Source organism: Raphanus sativus, chromosome 4, assembly GCF_000801105.2.
Source record: "Raphanus sativus cultivar WK10039 chromosome 4, ASM80110v3, whole genome shotgun sequence".
Taxonomy (NCBI): domain Eukaryota; kingdom Viridiplantae; phylum Streptophyta; class Magnoliopsida; order Brassicales; family Brassicaceae; genus Raphanus; species Raphanus sativus.
Window position 1 is genome coordinate 20,692,292 of NC_079514.1, and position 23,697 is coordinate 20,715,988.

General features: G+C 34.4%; 2 protein-coding genes across 3 annotated transcripts; one reads left to right on the plus strand and one right to left on the minus strand.

Moving 5' to 3' along the window:
- Nucleotides 1–5,843: 5,843 nt before the first annotated feature.
- On the minus strand, nt 5,844–7,833 carry LOC108837611 (HVA22-like protein i). Of its 2 annotated transcripts, none has more exons than XM_018610642.2 (7): nt 7,635–7,833; nt 7,276–7,316; nt 7,097–7,195; nt 6,965–7,021; nt 6,826–6,889; nt 6,534–6,743; nt 5,844–6,464 (listed from the first exon to the last, which is right to left on the minus strand). In XM_018610642.2, exons 2-7 carry the CDS (start codon nt 7,305–7,307, stop codon nt 6,054–6,056), a joined length of 873 nt encoding a protein of 290 aa, XP_018466144.1. In that variant the 5' UTR covers nt 7,308–7,316; nt 7,635–7,833; the 3' UTR covers nt 5,844–6,053. The 2 variants fall into 2 exon arrangements, with proteins under 2 accessions (XP_018466144.1, XP_056865983.1); XM_057010003.1 differs by having other exon boundaries at nt 7,593–7,833.
- An 8,117-nt stretch (nt 7,834–15,950) lies between these two features.
- LOC108850274 (uncharacterized) lies at nt 15,951–17,524 on the plus strand. The gene is made up of 3 exons (XM_057008052.1): nt 15,951–16,071; nt 16,123–17,087; nt 17,189–17,524. The coding sequence occupies exons 1-3, from the start codon at nt 15,951–15,953 to the stop codon at nt 17,522–17,524; spliced, it is 1,422 nt and encodes a 473-aa protein (XP_056864032.1).
- Nucleotides 17,525–23,697: the final 6,173 nt, after the last annotated feature.

Sequence of the window (23,697 nt, forward strand, 5' to 3'; positions counted from 1 at the left end):
CCGCTTAGGAGATAACTTGACATGTATTGAATGAGCTTAGGAGATAACTTGACAGATATAAGGGTGGTAAGTGAACTGATCGGACCTGTTCTCTAAAGCTTGCAATCGATCCTCATCCCAACGACAGTTAGGTGGTGAGATCGATCTGCAAAGCGATCACTGCCACGACAGTGGAGTGTTCCAGCTGAGTGATCCGAGTTCTAGAAAGCACTTCATCGCGCTTGAATAATTGTTTGGCTCCAATTCAACACCCAATGAAATACCCTAGGCTAGCTCTTGTTTAATTAAATCAATCTCGTGTTTTATTTGCTTGTTAACTATCGTCACTTTATAACCAAATCCATATCTTCATCTTAGCTTGATTTCGAAACTTATAGAACTAGAGTGTAGACTGGTCCTCTGGATTTGAATCTCAAGTACTACAATTGCAACTGTTAACTTGGCAGTAGCAAGGATTCATTTTTAGTGTATCAATCGTTTCATCACCATCGATCGACGGCGGGTATCCCAGATCGATCGATAGAGCAAGAGTCGGATCGCCTGACAGACGTTTGTAGTTTGGACGACGTGCCTTTAATACTGATGAATCCAGGAGATTCAAATGGGAGGCAAATGATGAATATGGTGTCCACAGAGATGAGTTTGGTCATGCTAGAGGAGTTGATGGTGAAATCATCCCTGTTACCAAGGAGCACATAAGAAGAATTCTGGAAAAAACATCTCTTTTTCACAAAGGTTGCTTACGCCTTCCAGAGCACATACGCCCTTACCATGCATACAGACCACCACCAGTACCCTACAGTAGAGAGGAGATAGATGATATGGTGACTGATGTATGGAGAACTCAAGCACACCTTGAGGAAAATATGCGCACATTGGTGGAAGACACTTTCCAGCCTTTGGATATCAGCTACAAGGATTTCCAAAGTGACATGGCTGAGATAAGAATGGAGATTGGAAGCATATTAACCATGCTTGAGAAGGAAGCTACGCCACCAGTATCGATCGACACAGTACCTGTACCATCGATCGACATCGGCAGACTACATCCAAGGACCGACCAGAATGTTCATCACCTAAGAGAGATGAATGGGACATCAATACACGGATTGAAGACATCTACAGCCCTCTCAACAACAATGTCGAATGGTTAAGCAAGAGGATCGATCTTCTACAGAAAGAGCTAGCATCAATTTGCAAGAAAGATCAGGCTCAGAATGCTACTTTCCCGTCGATCGACACACAGTCTTCACTATCGATCGACACAAGGTTCGCAGCACTGGAAGTTGGATGAAAGCATACGAGGAGAAACACGATCATTTCAGGTCACCTATCACGCGATACCTGGATACACTGTCACAGCAGCTGAACGAGCTACAACAAGACATGAGCATAGTTCAAGATCATCCTTGTCTTCGTGACAGAAACGCGACATCGATCGACAGGCCTAGACCGATATCGATCGACATCGAGCCACCACCAGCGAAGAGAGCATGCACAACAATAGAAGTTGATCAGATCAAACATGAGCTGTACGAAGCCATGAATGCTATGGAAGAGAGACTCAATGGGAGAAGTGATGACATTGACGACACTGTCAACGAACGAGTGAACAACCTTTGCAGAACCACTCGACAGCTGAAGAACGATATACGTAATATGCAGTACCAAGGCCAACATTCAGAATCGATCGACACAGTTGACACTGGATCGACCGATAGAACTCCCAACGAGACTCAATGGGAGAAGTGATGACATTGACGACACTGTCAACGAACGAGTGAACAACCTTTGCAGAACCACTCGACAGCTGAAGAACGATATACGTAATATGCAGTACCAAGGCCAACATTCAGAATCGATCGACACAGTTGACACTGGATCGACCAATAGAACTCCCAACGAAACGACCGACGCACACCTAGTAGCATCGATCGACACCGAGTCCTTGGCAGACCGAGATCAGCAAATTCATGAGAAGATCGATGCGATACAGAATGAGCTGAGGGAGTTGTCAGAATACACCTACCAGACCATCGACAGGAAGGTTGGCAACATCGAATATATTTAGAACTCTCTGAGGAAGCTCACAGATACAGTCCTCAAGATAGATAAGAAACATCTACGATCAGATGATGCCACAAGAAGCTTCGCTGCCACATGGTTTAATAGTAGGAGACACGAAATTGATGATTGTTGTCCGATAATCAGCAGTTTCTGCACCCCCTGAGTCACACCTACCAAAGTCAAGCTAAATGACTATAACAAAGCGCTGAGTGGGAGGCAACCCACTATTAGGTTCTCTTTTCTTTTCTTTTTAAGTTATTTTTCATTTTTACCTTTTATTTTTCGGATTTATTTTTGCAGTTTTTAAAGATCCAAGTAGAATGATGATTCCGTCGACCGACACATACCATTCACATCGCTCGACACCATACGACCATCAATAACGATCGACGTACACCCCTACGAATCGATCGACACCATGTCGGTCAGGTTTAGTCGTTCTATCTTGTTATATTTATTTATTATGATTTATTTATTTACCTCACTCCGGCTGTGGTACTCTGGAACAGTGTAATTTAAGTATGGGGGGAGTTTACTAATATGTGTTTTTATTTTGGTTTTTATTTAAAATATTTTTCAAAATTATTTTTCACATAAATATTAAATATGGACATTGATATAGATTTATATTTGATTGTCTGACCATTCTTTAGCACCATTCTAGATTTACTGATTGCAGATAGTACTAAAGATGCTAAAGTGGATCAACCTGTCACCTATATACACTAGCTGAGATTGTTTGAAGGAACCAAAGCTGACCTCCAACACTAATACTGACTTATTTGCTTGTCTTGGGGCTTGGAAATAACTGGATCGGAATCCTCTTACAAGTCTGGAAGGTAAAAAGTCTGTGTGTTTCTGGTTGTCTTCCTTCTCTCTCTTCGGCATCTCAAAGATCTAAGTTTATGTTATAAAAGATTGAAATGATTTCTTGAGAGGCAGAGGGGTAGGAGTGTCTCCTGCGACCCTAGTATCTCAGAGATGATGACACATTTTAGAAACGAGGGATAGGTAAATTACCAAAGACCCCATTATTCGCTACACTTTGTCAAAATGTATGAGTTACAAATGCAGATGTCAATGAGATAGACTATATGACTTTTGTGGCATCGAAACCTGTTGAAATTGAAACTAATAAGAGATTCAGAGAAGAGAGATGAGGGGAGAAAGGAATCAGAGAAGACTACATGTGTGTTCATATACTTGTTTGAGTTGAATCCATGTGTCTTTTGATCGATACTCCCAAGGTAAAGCCTGCACTTTTATTTTATGTTATGAAATGAGGTTAGTAGAGGGGAATGTCAGATGAGGTTTGCTAAGTTGTTGACTAGATGAATTTGGTTGCTAAGCTAGGATAAGGAATAATGAACTTCTTTAATTAGGATGTTTAGATATGAATTGCAAACCATTGAGTGATGACTTCAATATTTTGAATCTTTGAGTTCTTACTGTTTTCAAACATTTTCCAAAGATTACTGTTTTTGCTTGAGGACAAGCAAAGGATTAAATCTGGGGGAGTTGATATACCATGGATTTTACCCGTTTTCTACCATGGTATACTAGTATTTTATTATATATTTAATCTATTTTCTAGCATGTTAGGTATGTTTTCCGGTTCATGAGCGTTTCGCGATAAAGTGATGTTTTTGGAGCATTTTGGAGTACAAGAGATGATACACCCGAGTTGATCATTTAAGACCAAGTCGGAAGTCAACATTGCGATAAGAATCGATCGATACTCATCCAGAGTTGTCGATCGATGTAGCTGAGAAGATCCGCGTACTAGAAGATTATAATCGATCGATACACATCTAGTGTTGTCGATCAAATCGAGGACGAAATGGTTTAGCCGACTACTTCACCAAGACTTCACCAAATTATGAGATTGCCCCTGGCGATTTTTTAACCTAATGGAAATGCTTAAATATTCCTGCTAAGTGTTTTTGATGGCGAACCTTCGAGAGAAGCAAGCTTTAAAGTTACCACAAAGCAGAGAGTGTGAGAGAGAGACTAGAGTTTTACATGTTTTGAGAGATTGGAGAGATTTGTTATCTCCATTTGTTATTCTACTTTATTCTATCTATGCAATTCTTTCATCTATCTATTGTTATGAATTGCTTAGCTATGTCTGAGTAGTCTACTTATTAGATCTAGGGTTTAAATAGGTTTGTGGGATTAACCCCAAACTATAATTGCTAAGTTGTGATATTCATCAAATAGATTGCACCATAAGCTTGTTCTAGAGTAGCTAACTAGAATATAGATCACTAGGACCTTTGATATCTTGAATTATCTGTTTGAACTAGTATCTCCTTGGAGAAGAGCTAACCGCCCTCCTTGAGATCTAGTGTTCATTATCGGCTCGCGCCTAGGCATATCTAGAAGCCGTCGATCGATATCCCGACATGTAAATCGATCGCCGAGCGAAAGGTGTATCGATCGATATCTCTAAAGGATATCGATCGACTTTTTTTTTGTGTCAACATACGACAGTTGAGGCCAGAGATCTAGATTATTTAACCAGTGAGACATCACTGAGAGTTAAGCGACTGAGTTCTATAGTATCATGCAAACAACTTGTTTAGCATTTATAGACATTATAATCTTCATTCCTGAATAAAAACCCTAAGTCTAGCACTCTTCATTTCATTGAAACACCCATCATATTATTAGTTAGAGCAACTACCTTGCTCATTTTAGGAATTGCTATTTACATTTTCATTATTAAAACCAACTTCACCTAGAATTATTAATTGATTAGATTTAATTGGTTCCTTAGCTCCTCGTGATTCGATCCCTAAGTACTACAGCTGTACCTCTTATTTGAGAGAGTAAGCTCTACTGGGTAATTTGAGCACTATCATAGGCTGACTTGGTTTTTTTTTTAACGTCTAAATCATTTATTATCGATGAATTACGCTATTACAACTATAAGAATATTACAAAGACGATTCTACCATCGACAATTCTATTACCCTGTGAGAATACACACCTCACCTGAATGCACCACTCTGAGTTGTCTTATGAGATCCATGTTCGATGGTACGCCATGCACCAAGCTGAAGATTTCTTGTAATTTGTTTCTCCATAATCTGCATAATTTGGTATTTTCTGGGTTTTGAACTCCCAAACCTCCGGATGTAAAATCATTAATGAACCTTTAGTCAAACCACTGGACCAAAATGGCTGATCTTGGTATTTTGGAATTTAATTTTGCCATGAAATAAGTTTATAAGTAAGTATTTTATTTCCTTTACAGGAAAACAGTTTTGTAACAATTTTAAAATATTTTGTAAAATAGCATCACTGTCAAGAACAAAACCAATAACAATTAGTGAGAAGAAGGTATATTTCATTTCATACAGAATGAATCTACTAAAGATAAACATTATATAAGGAGAGAATTGGTGGTTTACAAAAGAAGTGAAAATCTCTCCATGAAAGACGAATTCGATGTTAATCATCTATTGTCTTGTTGAAAATTTCTTAAAAAAAATATTTACAAGAAAAAGAAATCGAGAAAACTGCCCATACCAACCCGGATCCAGTAAGACCATAGATGACCAAACCGATAAGCTTTGTGGGTGATCTCAGTACTAGCTACCTAATTTTCAATCTCTTTATAAACTATTTTAGTTTCGTTTCATACTATCATTTGATAACATGATTAGGTGCAGCAGAACTTTTGACTATAACCATTTCCTGATCAATGGTTGATATTTGCTTCATTTCTACGCTCAGTAGTTGTACCTTTTTAACTGAATAACTCTACCAAATCAGGAGAAACAAACAAAAGTACAAAACAAAGAGTGCCATACACCTAACGCAACGAATTGAATAAAAGAAAGAAAAAAAAAACAAGCAGATTTACTTTTCACACAAGCATCCCAACTAGTTTACTTCCTGTCGACATAATTCTAGAAGCAGGACTAGAGACAGAGAGACAAATGTAATGAAAGTAGTCAACAACTTTTGAACCTTTTATTTCAACGGCTTTCCTCTGACCGCGTCTTCCTCAACCTCCCGCGAGTCATCCTGATTGTCTGCTCCATAACTGTCTCCTTTGGACCTTCCGGGTTCGCGTTTCCATTCACTGATTCCGCTTCCCCTTCTCCTTCCACTTCTTCTATCTGCATTGGTTCCGCTTCCACTTGGGAGGTTGATTGGGTTGGGGGAGAAGAGACTAACTTTTGTACTATCTGAGTGATACCCGCGGTTTTGGTATCTGTGGCTGGTCCAGAAGTAGCTTTTGAAGGGCCTGCTGCTTTACTGGTAGCATCATTACCGTCACTGTCGCTTGAAGACGAGCTAGACGACGCTGCTTCTTCAGGTTCTGGTTGAACGGTAGGGGATTTCTTAGGCTTAACAGGAACTTGATTAGCTCTGCCTCCACGTTTCTGAATCAGACAGACGACGAAACTGAGTATTTAGTTACTTACACAAATCAGAACTTGTTTTAATCGTACCTGAGGTTGTTGCGGCCTTGGAGTTGATTGTGCAGCAACATACTGGAGAATCTCAAAGATTCTGGTCTGACCATAGCTTGCAACTCGTTGCCAATATACAACAGCCATATCTCCAGCTCTTGTCCTTAGCTCCAACAAACTATGGTCTATGTCATTCTCATGCTGTGAGAGATATGGCCTAAAGAAGGATTCGTAGACATAGGTAGTGCCCTGAACAATAAAAGACAAAAGGACTCATGTAGGTATAGAAAGACTCAGTATTTTATCCACTTACAATCAAATAAACACATACCCTGGTTTTAGGATACCACAGGTAGATGAAGAATGCTAACTTAGCTTCACTGTACATTGGAACCCTAGAGAAGAAACGAAGACAAGATAAGAAGAGAGAGCATGGTTGAGATGAAGAAGAAAATGTTTAGAAAGCCCACCATGAAACAAAGGCATCACCAACTCTCTCAAAGACTGTCAAGCAAGCAACCAATATCCTGTAAACCGATGTTAGCTTGAAGTTAGTAAGTCATTTTTGAGATCCTCGTGGAAGGAAAAGAGTATAAATATACCAGTACTGGCACCAAAAGCGAAGTTGCTCAATTTCAGGCCTGTTCTTTTCAACAGTCTTGTAGCATTCGTACGCAGGGTAGGCATAACCCAACAACATCCTGCAACAAATGTAATAGGAGGGCTTATAATCAACACTAACCAATATCATTTTAAACAAATGATAAGTACGATTCCGTACACCAATCCTCTTGTAAGAAACGATCCAATCATCTTGAAGAACTGAAAAGAAAAAAAAAAGCATCAATTAGTATGATTATTGAAATCTGAAAAAAATAATTAGATATGCCTATTCTAGTTGACTATTGAGCTTAGTATTAGCAGAGATGCACAATTCAAGTAGAATGATACCTTAGAGAGAATAAAGTTAAATTAAAACTAACGAACGACTTTTAAACACACGAATAGATTAAAAACTAGGGCAAATCGATCAAGCTAAGCTACATGATGATGATGATTCAGCAGCAGACAGTAAATCAAAGAGAAAACCAAGAACACCGATTCGAGCGATCGGTAACTGCCCGGAGGAGGAAAGAGTACTTGTGCGGAGAACAGCTGTTAACTCCTGCGAGGAGAATAGACAGTAGGAGAAGAAACTCCGGTGGATAAGGTAGTCGGAGAGTGAAAATTTAATTTCAAAATCACCTCCCTCTCTCTCTCTCTCTCTCTCTCTCTCTCTACGGATTTGCTTACTTGAAGTTTTTGAATCGCGTCTCGCTAAAGTTATGGATTTTGCAGTATCCCTTGAAAACCAATTTTGACCAAATAATAATATAATATAGAGAAAATTACATAAATAGCACAGAAAAATTGTTATACAAGACCATCATGTACAACGGTTTTTCGGTATTTCAATTTATAAAAAAAAGCTATCATATTGAATTAATATCTACTTAATATCTACGTTGATTTGATTATTTTATATACAATTGATTTTTAATTTATTCAGTTTTATACCAAAAATTCATTTTTATTTATTTTTACAACATTTTCTGAATTTTAATTTAAGTGATTAGATATCGGCTTTAATAAAACATCAAAATATTTCAATTTTTTTGAAATATACCATTTTTCTTTTCTTTTCTACTAATTAAAATAATTACTTAATATATTAAGTTAATAATAATAATAATAATTTTTAAAAATAAAAATAAGAAAATAGTAATCCATAATATTATTAAATAACTAAATATTAGCACATATATTTGTAAAGTTTATGTTTTGTTTAACTGATAAAAACTAACTAAAAATTAAATTACTAAAATAAATATACTAAGTATGAAAATCATATCAATAAAAATAAAATATATATTTTATTAATTATGCTATATAGCTTACATATAAATATACTAATATATTTTAATAAATCGGTTAACTCAGTTTATTCAGTTTGATTGGTTTGTATACTAAACCATATTCATATAGCCCGGTATGTAAGAAATAATACTCATTTATTATATCTGGTATTAACAAATTCAAAGCAATACCATATTAAACACCCCTAAATGGTTTACATAATTCAACACCCTCCTTTTATCTTTTAACCTTTGACATCATCTTTTCTTTTTTTCACATAATTATTGAACCCCCAATTCATTTTCAACATCTACAATAGTTGTGTTTAATAAATTTATATTTTTATATTTTTAATTTATAATTTATAATTCATATATTTTAAAAAAATCATAACTACATATTAATAATATCTTTTATGGGGCCCATCTTTTATCCTAGTTAAATTTTAAAACTAAAGTAACATAATTTTAGTAATTTTTATTTTATATCATATATGTTTTAACTTAATTTTTAAAACTAATAGTATTAACTAAAAGTTTAAAATGCTAAAATAGTTGAATAAAATCCAATAAAACAGACATAACAAAAAATGAAAATTTTCTATATCCATATATGAGATTAGTCTCTTTATATAGATAACAAAATTATAAATTTGATGTTTTTATAAACATATTATATAATTGAGTTTGAATAATTGAAAGAGAAGGAGGAGAAAAAGTTTAACAGTTGAAGATGTATGCTACTGTAGTTTCAGTGCTGTGAAGTTGTTATGTCTCCTGATCTGCAACCTACGGATTTTCTAGACCAAGTAAAAATTATACAAATGTTTGTACATCCCTAGTACAAGGGAGATGCCGAAATTAAGGATTTGCCAATAACAGTAAAATTTTGCCAAAAAACCAAGAGAGATGGAGAAATTAGGGATTTGTCAATAACAATAAAATTTTGATGCGCGCGGGAGGTTAACCACTATGATAACTGCCTTTAGTACTCGACGAAACGACTTCCAAAACCTAAATGACATACACCTATAAGATGACAATGGAATTTTTGTAGATATGAAAAGATTTGGGGTAGATTTGCTATATCTCACTAAAAATATATTCATAATTACACCAAAACCAAAAAACAATTTACTGCCGTTAGTTTTTTTCTTCGTCTTCTTTCTGTTTTTTTTTCCTAATGAATCTAAAAAAGATTGAAGAAGACCATGAGTTCCAAATAATTCAAGAGTTCATCTGATTCTTTTCCAATAAGTTCATGAGGTGGTGGCTGCGGCGGAAGGAAACCTCGCCTACTGTCAATAAAATGAAAGGATGACTACTAGTTCTAGAAAAAAGTGATGCAGCGCATCTTGACCACTGCATCACGTTTCTTTTACCGTCATGTTGAAGCTATGATTCATGTATGGAGTATAATTAATATGGCCTGTTATGTTGTTTTGGGATTTTTAATTATTAACTAGATCTTGACTCGTGCACCCGTGCGGGAATATATTTTAATTTTTATAAATAAATATTTATTTGTTTAATTGATGATATATATATTTTTAAGTTGATCCGTATTAAATAATTTCATAATACAACATTTATAAACATAATAATTTTATATTTTATATTGAATAATTTTATTTTATCTGTAAACCGTCAACTGTATCATCCGTAAATGTATTTTTACTTTTTGTAGATCAAAATATCATGATAGTGTATAATAAATTGTTTTATATACTATTTAAAATCAGTTGCCATAGATTTTATACTTTTTAACATTTATCATATTGTTTTATATTGTGATGTCATTTAAAGAAAATATACATGAAATAATAAATTTATATTCTATTTATATATTATATAAATTATTCTTTTTATATGACTTTTAGCTATTATTAATAAATAATAATACAATTATATAAATTTAAAATAATATTATATTCTAAATTCAGTAAATGGATCTCTAAATCGATTCAGGTGGTGAATGTATGTTTGTTTTGTCATATTTATAAATTAGTTAAGAATAATATAACATTAACTAGATCTTGACCCGTGTGACTGCACGGGTATTAATTTTCAGTTTTAATTTTTATTTATTTATACTAAATAGTATATTTGTAATATTTTATCGTTTTATGTTGACTAATTTAGGGGTGAGTAATTGGGTATTCACTCGAATTCGGTTAAAGTCTATTCGGGTTTGAGATTTTCGAGTTTAAAGATTCTAGCTCTATTCGGGTATTTATAAACTTTGGTTTCGGTTTGATTCGGATCTTTGCGGGTTTGATAACCCGTTTAAATTATTTTTAAATTTTCAAAATTTATATATCTTTAAATATCCTAAAATCCAAAAAAATATAACATGTAAATTTGAGTAATGTAAACCAAAGTACCTAAATTAAAAATTAAAATTAGGTTTAACTTGAATATTTGAATGAAGAATAAATATATATTTTAAGTATTTTTGGTGTTTTGATTATTGTTTATCTACTTTAGATGTTTACTTTTGACTATTTTTTATATTTCATATATTTTAAACAACTTAAAATAGCTTATATCTTGGATATTAACTCGAAAATAACTAACATATTAAAGTATTTAAATATGATTTAAATACATTCGAATATCCGAAATATTTTGTTCGGATAAGTTTTGGTTATGGTTCTCTAGATACCAAAATGGTAAATCCGTTTGAATATTATCTAGTTTCGGTTCAAATTTGGTAATACCTTTTTTGTTCAGATTTGTTAAATGAAGAGTTGATGAATTTTTTTTCTAAAAAGTAATTTTTTTTTTGAATTTGACATTAATTTAACTGAGAAGTTAATGAAGTGCATTTAATTCAAATTTAATTTTAGAAAACACATTAATATAAGTGGAAAAGACAACATTAAAATATGAAGTATTATTTAATTGTGTATTTAATTCAAATTTAATTTTGCAAAACACATTAATCAAAGTGGAAAAGACAAAGCATTAAAATAGGAAGTATTATTTAATGTTAGTGGCATGGAAGTGTAAATAACACTGAAAATTAAGGAGTATTTTATATGTGTACTTCTCTTTGAATAATATAGATATATCTAAATCGATTTTTTTTTCATGGTTTCAAGGTTGTCTCTGTAAAATTATTTCTCATGTTTATAAATTAGTTATTTTAAGTTTATATTTTAAAATTAATTAGTTTGAAAATCAATTTAAGTTTGTTTTATGGTTTTTTACTAACAGAACAATAAATTCTAAAAGTTAAGATTGGGTAATATTTCATTGGCATGAAAGTGTAATTAAATAGTTGTTTTAGTCTAGAATCAATTTAGAAAATTGTTTGTTAAATTATGAAAAAATAAAAAGAATATTTAAAATAGATTTTCTAATGACTTCAGTGGCATTACAACCGTGTGAGAGTATTCATTTTTAATTTTTAATTTTTGTTTGTACTAAATATTAGTCGTATTCCATAATTGTTATAATTTAGATTACAGAGTAATTTTATTTTTTGTGTGTTTTCCCGTTTATTGTACCACCTAGATATAATATATTAATCCAATGGTTATATAAATAGATTTATGTGTAAGATATTGATTCTATAAGATATCGTGAATTTAAGAAAGTCCTCATCATATTGTATGGCAGCTTTTGACGTTTAATAAAGTAAAAAGAGATATTAATAATATATATAGAGAAGTTATCTCTTTTTACTTTATTTTCGGATAGAGCTAGACTCTCAACGATCTCAAAAAGGCAAGCTTTATAGGATAGAACTAGAGATGCATTGATTATGAGAATACCCGAAAAGTAGGATAATCACAAAGATCTTATTTAGTCTAAGAATACCTAAGATCAATGTCTTCTTAAATTCGTTGAGATCTCTATAGATCTACCGAAAACAAGGAACAAAGAGAAAACCATTTAACTTTATTAATGAATCAAAAACTGAATAAAACCATAAGTCTAGAAGGCTATTTATATGAAAACATAAAAGCTATGAAAATCCTAATCCTAATTAAAATAAAAAACTATTAAAATAAAGATAATACAAATAAATAGTAATTATCCTAATTCTATGCTGCATCAGGTCTCGCCAGCCAAGAAAGATTCGTCTTCGGGATCTTCAGTCGAATTCTTGACACAAAGTAGAACTTCTGCACAAAATCTGTCTAAACCGGATTTTGCACAAAATTCGCACTAAACTAATTTCGTCCTATTTTTGCAAGCATCAGATTATCAGGATTCTGTACAAAATATTCACCAACAATATTTCGCCCTATTTTTGCATGGCCCAGATTCTCAAAAGAACTTTTTTTGAAGATGAAGTCAATATGATGAACATCGTCTTCATACACGTCATAAATCGAATCACCATAGATCTCATGGTATTCTCTTCGAAAAAAGGACTTTCGTCCTCAAAAGTGCAGCAACTGCAAATCAACAGGACATCCATAATCGTTATTCGATTAAGAAACCAAAGACGTGTGGCTCTGATACCAACTGATGAAGCAGAAGCTTTATATGATAGAACTAGAGATCGTTGATTCTGAGAATATCCGGAAAACTAGGATAATCATAAAGATCATATTTAGTCTAAAAATACATAATCAATGTCTTCTTAAATTCGTTGAGATCTTTATAGATATACCGAAAACAAGGAACAAAGAGAAAACACTTTAACTTTATTAATGAATCAAAAACTGAATAAAACCATAAATCTATAAGGCTATGGAAACCCTAATCCTAATTAAAATAGAAAAACTATTAAAATAAAGATAAAAATATTTTTGTTTATTTCAAATTATTTTTAAGAATAAATATAAATATATTTAAAATTATAATCTTAGATATATTTTTATCAATTTTTTGATTAAATATATTAAATCAACTTGAATAAAATTAAAAAAAAAATTTGATATAAAATTGCATAATTATCAAAAATAAAAACTAAACAGTATTTATAAATTTCTAGATATGTAAAATAAATGAATGATATTACAATTAAAATTTTATATTTTTGAATGAAAGTTTTGGAAATTTTACTAATAAAAAATGTTTAACTAAAAAATAGAATTAAATCATATTTCAAAATCGGTAATGTTATATTTGAATATATTTTATTTTAATGATAATGTATGAGTTGCTACCATCTTTTAAATGTAATTATCAGCATAAAATGTAACTATCAATATCATATTTACCCATAAGCCATGTCATCAATTTAAGTAGACATGTCATATTTCATGTATGAAAGTGATTGTACTAGGTATTAGGTATTTTCATGTGGCAAATCACTTATCAAATAAAATCTACTACGTACTAATATTTTCATGCACCATGTGTAAAAAAATATAAGTTTTAAATTTTAAATTATAATTAAATTTAAATATTATTATTTTATACAACATTTAATTTTAATTTAATTTAAAATTAAGATAAAATAAATCTTGTTACATAAATTTATATTTAAAATATATATTTCTGTATTTAAAATTGTATTATATTGGAATGTATTTTATCTGTTGATTTTTAGTTAAAATATTAAAGTTTATAAATTACGAAAAATTTATTTGAGGTATATAACTATCAAATAACTACATAATATTTATATAATTTGTAGATATTAAAAAGAAACTATTGGTATTTTGATTAGAAAACTACAATTTATAAACAGGCTACATTAATTTTGAAGTATTCTTTTAGTAATAAAAATATATAATAACAAATAAAATTATAATATATTTTGAAAAATTATAAAATATTATTAAATTTATATTTCTACTATTATATTATTTACTAATATACTAATGATGATTTATTAATTATTATCATATTCTAATAAATTTAGCAAAAATAAAAATCAACATTGAATGAAATTATTCAGAATCATTTTCAAGCTATATCATCATTGTTAATATTCATGTCTTTATTTTTCTTTCAAAATTAACGTGGTGATAACATCACAAATTATTTTTTAAATAATATCTAGGAAATGTAATGTGATTATAAGATCCCCATTGAACGGGGTTGAACCATGATTCATATGTTTAACCAGTTCATCACAATCTGTTCGGTTCTCAAAATATTGAGAAAACATACTGGTAGTATTGGCACTCCGCAAACATCCATTATATAGTCAAAGCATGATTTCGATTGATTACCCCTACATTTTTATCGAAGATTTTGCGATAACAACACTTTTAAAAATTTGTGAAAATTCTGGCATCTCCATAGGAAATAGTCTCAGATACTCTTAATGAGGTAAAATGTATTCTTTCATACTCTTACGAATTGTCACATATTTTTGTCTATTCTGATACTCTTCATATGGATGAGCAACGTCGAAAGTTCCCATCTCTACATGACAAAAAAAAACATTCTCAAAAGCAGCTCTCTCTCTCTCTCTCTCTCTCTCTCTCTCTCTCTCTCTCTCTCTTCGGTCTAGGTGGATTTTTTGTTTCTCTCTCCTCTGTTTATCTTCGGGTTTGGCGCATTCTTCAAGCCATTCGTTCGCCTCTCCTCAAATCGAGTTCCCAAAAATCAGCGATTCTAAAGGAATGCGGCTCGCTTGGATGCTGAATCATTGAGCAATTAATCCCCAACCTAGGTCAAATCAACATCAGGTAATCCCCAACCTAGGTCAAATCAACATCAATTAATCCCCATCAAAATGGAATGAAATGGAATGTTCTTTCGGTTAATTAGAGGTGATCCCAGTGATATTAGATAGTATATTTCATATTTGAGTTGTCAATTAAGGGAAACTGTGGGAGTTGGATGGTGTGTTTGTTGTGAAATTGGAAAATCAACAAGATATGTCAGGAATAAAAACTGAATTGAGAAGCTGGATTCCCGAATGAATAGTGTGAAACTGGTAGACTAGAAAAGTGTAAGTAGGTGAAACTTTAATCCGTGACAAAAATGTGTAACAGTGTAAAACTTAGTATAACTTCAATAGCATAACTTTATAACTAGGATTAACTTAAATGGTTTAATTTTTTTTTTTTACCATAGATAATGAGTTATTTTTCTACAAACATACACTTTGACAATAATGGACATTATGCGAAATCTGGAGATGATTATGAATGGATTCCAAGCGATGGTCGTTTGTATGGTATATCCTTTAAGACATCATCATTGGATGAGATCACTTATTTGTTTTTGAAGGAGAGGATATGCAAGAAGAAGACCATATATACGTGTACAAAGATGTTGAATCTGATTACATTCCACTGGTAGTAGAACCTAAGAGGCAATCATATATTTTGGATGACGAAGATGTGTTTGTGTATCTGACATCATTGAATAAAGAGGGAAGAAGAAGTATTTTGCATGTAGAGGTCGTGGAAGAAATGGAAATAGTTCCAGTAACGGAGAAACAATCAAGAGTTGAGAAAGAAAACTCATATCGTGGGAACTATAATGAGCTTGCGAGTGGATTACCCGAAGTTGAAGGTAATCATGGTGCACTCACTCTATTTACTCACATTGAAGAGACATAATGATATCTAGCGGGGGCTGAACGGGTGGAGAATGTTGTTAATGGAGAAGCCAAGAAAGGGGCATTGGTTTGGCTAACATGGACAGTGTGGACAATGAGGGCGACGTGGATAACTCTATGGGTGTTCGTCCTATTTGCGACTATGTTGAGCTGCCACGTGTTGCAAAAGAAATTCCAATGGTTACTAAGTGGGAAGATGGTTTGTGTATTGAGTTGTTTTAAGAATTTTCGAGTAAAGATGCTGTGAAAGATATTATTAATAGAGCATCACAGCAGAACTGTTTCAGAATCAGTATCGCCAACTCGGATAAGAGTCGATATGTGGTGAAATGTCGGGGAGCAGCTGAAGGTTGTAAATGGGTTGTGAGAGCAACAAAGATAAAGAATTCTGAAGCGTTCTCGATTAGAACATACATAAAGATACATTCATGCTCTCACGCAACATCAAGTAATGGAATCAAAAGGAAACGTACACCAAGATGTGTTGCAGCTATAGTGCATATGGATTATCCGGGACTATTTGAGAAACCTACTCTGAAAACCCTGGTCGGTCTGGTGCAGAGGACATTTGGTGTGGAAATGTCGTATGCCACATGTTTGAGAGGAAAACAACAAGTTGTTTCGGATTGGCATGGTAGTCCCGAGGAAGGATACAAAAAATTGACTTCTTATTTGCATATGTTAAAGAAGGTCAACCCGAATACAAAAACAAGTTTGTTATTGGATTCGGAAAAAAGATTCAAATACCTATTTGTTGCGTTGGGAGCTTCCATTGAAGGGTTTGAATACATGGGGAAAGTCATCCCTATGGATGCAACTTTTCTGAAGATTGTTAAAGGTGGTGTTTTAATTATTGCCACTGCTCAGGATCTAAACCTTCACCATTATCCTTTACCTTTTAGTGTCGTTGATGGGGAGAAAAATGATAGCTTGAACTGGTTTTTCACACAGCTGAAAACTGTTATACCGGATTCGACAGAATTGGTGTTTGTTGCAGACATAAATCCATGTCTGATAAAAGTCGTTGCTGAAGCGTATCCGATGTCTAAACATGGATATTGTATCTGGAAACTATCGCACAATGTGGAAGTTCATGTCAAACAGGGCAGGGACGAGGTTGCACTACAATTCAGGAAAGTTGCACAAGTTTATTTAGAGGCTGAGTTTGAACAGCAGTATCAAGAGTTTAGGAGAGGTATCCAGGGTGTGATAAAAGTGTTGATGTCAAAAATTGGGCGAAATGTTATTTTCCCGTGGAAAGGTACAACATAGACACCTCTAATTGTGTCAAATCTTTGAATGTGCTATTTGAAAAGGTACGAAGGATGTATTTACTGCCTATGTTTGAGACAGTTAGTGACAAAATGACCAAGTGGTTCAATAGACATAGGAAGGATGCAGCAGCCAGACCATCATCTCGAAAATTGGTTCTTTATGTGGAGAACAAAATGCATAAAATAATACTGAAAGGTGAAAAACTACAAGTGACTCAGCTGAACACTTTTGAGCTTGAATACAGTGTTACTGGAACAGACGGGAAGACTTATTTGGTGGATTTGCATCATAAAACGTGCAGCTGCAGGAAGTTTGATATAGATAAATACCCATGTGTCCATGCAATAGGCGCTGCCATTAAGTGTTTGAAGCATTGAGTGACATGTATGATGTGATCTCACCTTATTACTTGATTAGAGTGTGGGCTTTGGCTTGTCGAGGATTATATATCCAGTCCCTTATATGTCTGATTTGATGATTCCAAAAAAAGTCGAGGAAAAGTGTCCCTTACCTCCAGAGTACAATAAAAGAAAAGGGATGAACTCAGGGAAAAAGGCTTCTTTTCGGCAGGAGAAAGTCGGCCCGTGCTAATATGTATGTGCCGAATAGGAATTTGGGTCGCTGGTTCAACTGCTCGGAAGGATCTCAAGGAACACAAGGATCGCAAGGGACTTAAGGAACACATGGAAGTCAAGGAAAACTGATAAGAGGAGTTGGTTGTAAGGAAAATCTTAAAAAAAACTTGGTGAAAACCTACGTTATATGATTGTATTATTGATGATTTAGAGTAATTGATAATTTAGATTACACTTTCTATGACCTTACTTATTCATGTTTTAGAAATGTGACGTAACCTATTCATAGTTCTGAAATCCGGATTACGTTAACTGCAAAATTTTATAAGTTGGATCATACTTTCTATTAATTGGGAAGGAAATACATTACTGCGATATAATATTTTTCTACACATCACCTTGTGGGATTAGAAAAGTTATATAAGTCACAAAATCAAATTTATTTTTACATGATCACATCAGAAACGCAGATAGAAAACAGAATATAGTTGGTATAATCATAAAATCAATCATCTAAGTATAGTAAAACTAAAACAATCGTAAAAATCAAAAAAATACAACTTTAAAGGTTTTTGTATAAGTACAAACTATGTGAAACTCGAAGCAAGAAAATCCTTTACAAATTTTTCCCACCCAGCTTTTCGAATTTTCCCACCCATTTTTTTGAATTTTGACTCTCCCCAAAATCGATGTGGAATCGACGTAGACGTGTATTGAACCCATTTTTTTGTTTCCCTTATTTATCTCAAACACATCTCTCTCTCCACTATTCAATCTCTCTCTAGAATTCTCGAGAATTTTGATTTCTCTTCGGACCCTCTTCTTTCTTCCTAACTCGAATACTTAGAATCATGACTCATCCATACGAGGAACACATGTAGATGAAGGCTCTGAAGAGAGACATCAACATGCTTGGCTTCGTGGCGGATGTCGAGTGTGGGATTCCGACCATATGCCCTAGTGGGGAGGGGGGGAGAAGCATCAACGAGGTGTCTCGGGATCCGAAGTATCCAACCGATTTTGATACTTTACCAGGGAGATAATACTTTACTTGCCAAAATTTTGAGGTAATTTATGGATACTTTCGGGTTTTATGTACATATTTTGATACTTTCTGGTTTATGTGTAGAATGATAGCTTTCATTTCCGTCAACCATGGGTCTTCGGTGTCCAGGAAGAGGTTTAAAAGTTAAGGAAGCGTGTGGATGAGATGGCTGCAGATATTGATGAACTCAAGTATAAGCTTACTTGTCCGAATTGTCTTTGAAGCCTTTCTTTTTCTGTTTAATACTTTGTTGTTGTTGTTGTTGTTGTTGTTGTTGTTGTTATCGTTGTTGTTGTTGTTGTTGTTATCGTTGTTGTTGTTGTTGTCGTCGTTTGGAATGAATAACTTTGTTGTTTGCTTAAGATAAAAGTTTAACTTTACAAAGTTTCACCTACTTGTCACGAATTACTTTAATCTCACGAAGTTAGACTAAGATGAAAGTTTAACTTTACAAAGTTTCACCTACTTGTCACAAATTACTAAGATGAAAGTTTAATTTAAAAAGTTCCACCTGCACGAATTACTAAGATGAAAGTTTAACTTTACAAAGTTTCACTTACTCTACGCAGTTACGAATTACTTTAGTTTCATGAAGTTGGCTAAAATGAAAGAGAAACTTTGAAAAGTTTCACCTACTTAAAGCAGTTCTATGAAATAACATAAGTCTTCAATAACAAACCACAAAGTTATAACATAAGTCATACGGGAATTCAAAAAAGTCATACAATCCGAGTACTTGTCACATTATTAAAACAACCACATAGGGATTTTACACCTTTTTCTTACCTCCCTTCTTGGTATTCCTCTGCTTCTTTTCACCTCCCTTCTTCTGGGCACCTACCGTCTTCTTCTTCTCACCTGCCTTTTCCTTCTCAGCCGCCTCCTCCTTCTACTTCTTTTCACCTGACTTTTTCTGGGTACATTTCCTCCTCTTCCCAGTTTTCTCCTTCTTCTTCTTCTGTCTTGTCCAAACGGGACTCCTCACAATATTTTTTCCCTTTGCCTTTTTCGAACGACGTACTTCTTTTCCATCACTTTTTCTTTTCCTTTTTTTTTCTTCTTATGGTTTGGACATCCCCACTTTCTTTCCCTTCTCACCAACTTTAACGACATAATTCTCAGACATCTGACTCTCCAACTTCTCAGCCGCTGCACACATCTCTGCAGTTTCATCCATGTCGTCATTACCACCATCTTTATCTTTCTCCGACGGAGTATCACCACCATCTTGCTCCGACGGAGCATCACCACCATCTGAACCATCTTGCTCCGATGGAGTATCACCACCATCTTGCTCGGACAGAATAACACCACCATCGGGGTCACTAATGGGTGCTTCTCACTAGCAACAGAACGCAGTCCTTCAAGTTCAAATCATCAGTTAAGTACGTCTATTCGCCCCTACTGGCGGAAGGCCCTGCGCTCCGAGAGGCAATTCGAACTTGCATTGACTTGGGATTGAAGAGTGCGGCTTTTGAATCTGATTCCGCCCAACTTATAAAGACAATCAACTTGGAGACTCCTCTCTCAGAGCTCTATGAAACTTTAGCTGATATCTCCTACTTTAGCTCAAACTTTGATTTTGTTTTTTTCTCATGGATTCCTCGTGAGAGGAATATCCTTACAGATGCATTGACAAAAGATGCACTAATTGTATCAGGAACCATGGTTGTTGGTGATGCCTTCACTGCTCCCAACTAACCCTTTTATTAATTGAAATTTGGTGTTAAAAAAAAAAATTCTTGGAACACTCATCCTAAGACATTTCACTTCTTTTTCTAGAGGAGTTAGCCGGTTACCCAATGAAATGAAGTTTTGTTCACTTCCTCGAAAACATCTCGGATTGTATTCATAAGCCGACCTTCGAGGGCTTCTATTACCTCAACTCCAGGAGCCTCCACCAAATCTGCATGAGCTTGACAACATTCTGCATCACGAATGGTGGGACCTTCAACCGGAGCTGTACGAGCAGTTACATTGATGTCAAACTATTCTTCAAAGAAAATTTGTTTCTTCCCTTTCTGTATTATCTTGGTCCAACGATCAATTGCTGCATCATCCGAGTTATCGGCCCAACAATTTCCTTGCCCATCCCTATGCTTTTCAGAAGTTCCTTCTCAACCGTTGTTGCTACCAAGACACTCTCAATATCTTTTGCCAAATAATACTTTAGTTTCTATTCAATTTGAATACACATAAAACGTTAATTACCATAGTATCACCAAGTTTCTCGTTAATTGCATTCAGAATGTATGACTTGGTTCTACCTATGCGTTTGTACTGCATCTTGCATATCTGTTGGCAACCAGGACGTGCACCATTCACAATTTCGCGGAAATGGTTCCTCAAGCTTGGAATTGTCTCAAAGGCCAACAACTTCACACAACAACAAAAAATTAAACATATTTACTATATATATCTTAAGTACAAGAAGAGCTTAAGAATACCTCCAAAAGAACAGGAAAGCTTGTAAAAACCCAACTCGTCGGCACAACTCCGTCGGACTTCTCCTAGAAGCTAGAGACATCCCTCAAGTTAGGTTCGAATGCATACCGCCCCCAAGGAAACTTTAAACACGCATTTAGGTCATCAACAACAGTTAGGAAGAAACTGTTCACATGTGATGCTCCCTCTCCACTCTTTCGGTCTCCAACAAGGATGCTGGCTAAGAAGTATATAACGACCATCTTTAGACGATCCTGATGTGGCTTTGGTTTCATTGCCAACATCTGCTTCTGCAAATCGGCGTATGTAACCTTTTTCCCTTCAAAATACTTGTTCGTGAAGGTTGTACCACCCAACCTCTCATGGTTGGGGGGATACTCATGGCAGTATAGTCCAGAAATGAGCCCGAATTCTCTGAGAGGGTATCTGATTGGGACGCCATTAATGATAAACCATAACTCATACTTCTTCGCTACACAAGCTGATCGCAAAACGAGAAGCCACATTCCCATCCACTTTTGCTTTCGGTTTTTAATATGGAAGAAATGTTGGAAATGTGGATGCACTATGAACCAGTCCACCTCCTCCCGTTGCAGGATAGTTTGTATATTTCTTAGCGCCATGTCAATGTAACATTTTCCTGAAAGCTTTAAAGACTTTTGATACTGGCTTGAAGGAAAGTGAAAGTTCACCGGTTGCATGCCTTCTTCTTCGTCATCTACAAGCTGCACTCAATTGAAAACCGGATCACGTACGACATGTTACAACCATCAACATAAAGTTCACAAACTTGGACTTAGTTAAGCAATCATAAAGTTGAAGTTTTTCTTGGTTTCACAAAGTTCGTACATTTATAGAGTTGAAGTTCAACTTAGGTTTACAAAGTGATCAGAACATTCTAAGTTTTACTTTGTTTCTCAATATTACACTAACTCGAAATTGCAGTTAGTTTTCCTTATTAACTAGTGGCGGAGCCCCCGCGCAAGCGCGGGGATGTTAGAAATATCTGAAATGAAATCATTGAAAATGTTTATAGAAGTTGATAGGAAAGAAAGATGTTGTTGGAAGTTGATAGGAAAGAAAGAGTGAAGAATGCATAAGAAGGAGTGGGGGTAAGAAATGTATAAGAAGAAGAAGGAATGTGTTAAGTGGTATGAAAAGGAGTGTAGATTTTGTACAAAATATTCAAAAGGTGAGTTGATATGTTCAGGAAGGTGTTATTGTGTGTCATGTTAATAATATGTAGTTTTTGTAAAAAATACTTGAAGAAGCTAGTAAATTTAACGTGAACCCATTTGAAATAACTGAAATCAATAAACCGTCATCAGTCATCTAACGAAGACGCACAATTGTATTCTTAAATGAAACGACAGTGGAAATATGGAAAAACGTAAGTTGAAAAAGCTTGGGAATGAAAAAACATTAAAGAGATAGAAAACAGAGTTGGTTCACGTCAGTGGTACTTCATTCTCTCACTCACTCGAGATCTTGCTTTCACCTCCTTCCACTTCATCTGTTAAAGTATTAGAGACGGAAGTTGATGCCTCTCCATATGCCAGCTGAACATGTTTGGTATCATTGATGGTGAAAGGCTGGATATATGTACAAAATTGATTATAAAAACTTTTAATCAGTTGTAAACGGTTAAGTTAGTATATAGTATTATACCTCTGGGTTGGTAGTGTCACTGATTCCTAAAACAGTGAATGTGGGAGAGTTTGTGGTGATAATGTTTGGCGTGAGAACAACATGGAAAACAAACACTTTGCTTTGAAGTGCTGCAAGGGGTGGTGGGAGTTTGTTGCACACACCATGATTCACCTGCAGTATGTTAGATGCTTTAGTCATTGTTACAGTTTGCACAAATGTTATGTGGTAAGAAACAGAAACCTCATCATGAAGTGTAGTAGCTGCAACTTGTTTGGTGAGATTAAGCATTTCCTTTTACACCAAAAAAGTAGCATAATTATTTCCATCGTCCACCAATAATTCAACACGGTAACTGTAAAAAATGATAACATGATTGATCAGAGTTTGCAAAAGAGTCAATTAATTTTCCAAATGAACATATTAACTTCTACCTAACAACACCGCGGGCATTGGTATCAAGACAGTGGTTGCAAGGAAGAGCAGCGGCAGAGTTGTGAAGCTTTATCCCGCACCGACTGCAAGAGACATAGTACCATCCATTTTGACCTAATACCTCAACAATCCGGGCTTTGCTAATAAAATAAGCTTCCTATGTGAGTAAGAGTAAACCAAAATATAAAGCATCTTATATCATATTATGAAAGGGTAAGATAATTTAAACAGTGTTGGAAGTATATTAGGAACCTGAGCGGTAGAGTTGGAAAGGAACATGTTGAGATCTCCTATTGAGCTTATTTGTTCGCTAGTGATCATTCTTCCGGCGGGGAGACTGGGTATGTTCTGTCCTACTGTGTTGCTTATGCTGGAATGAAAAGGGTGAATGCTTATTTGAGCA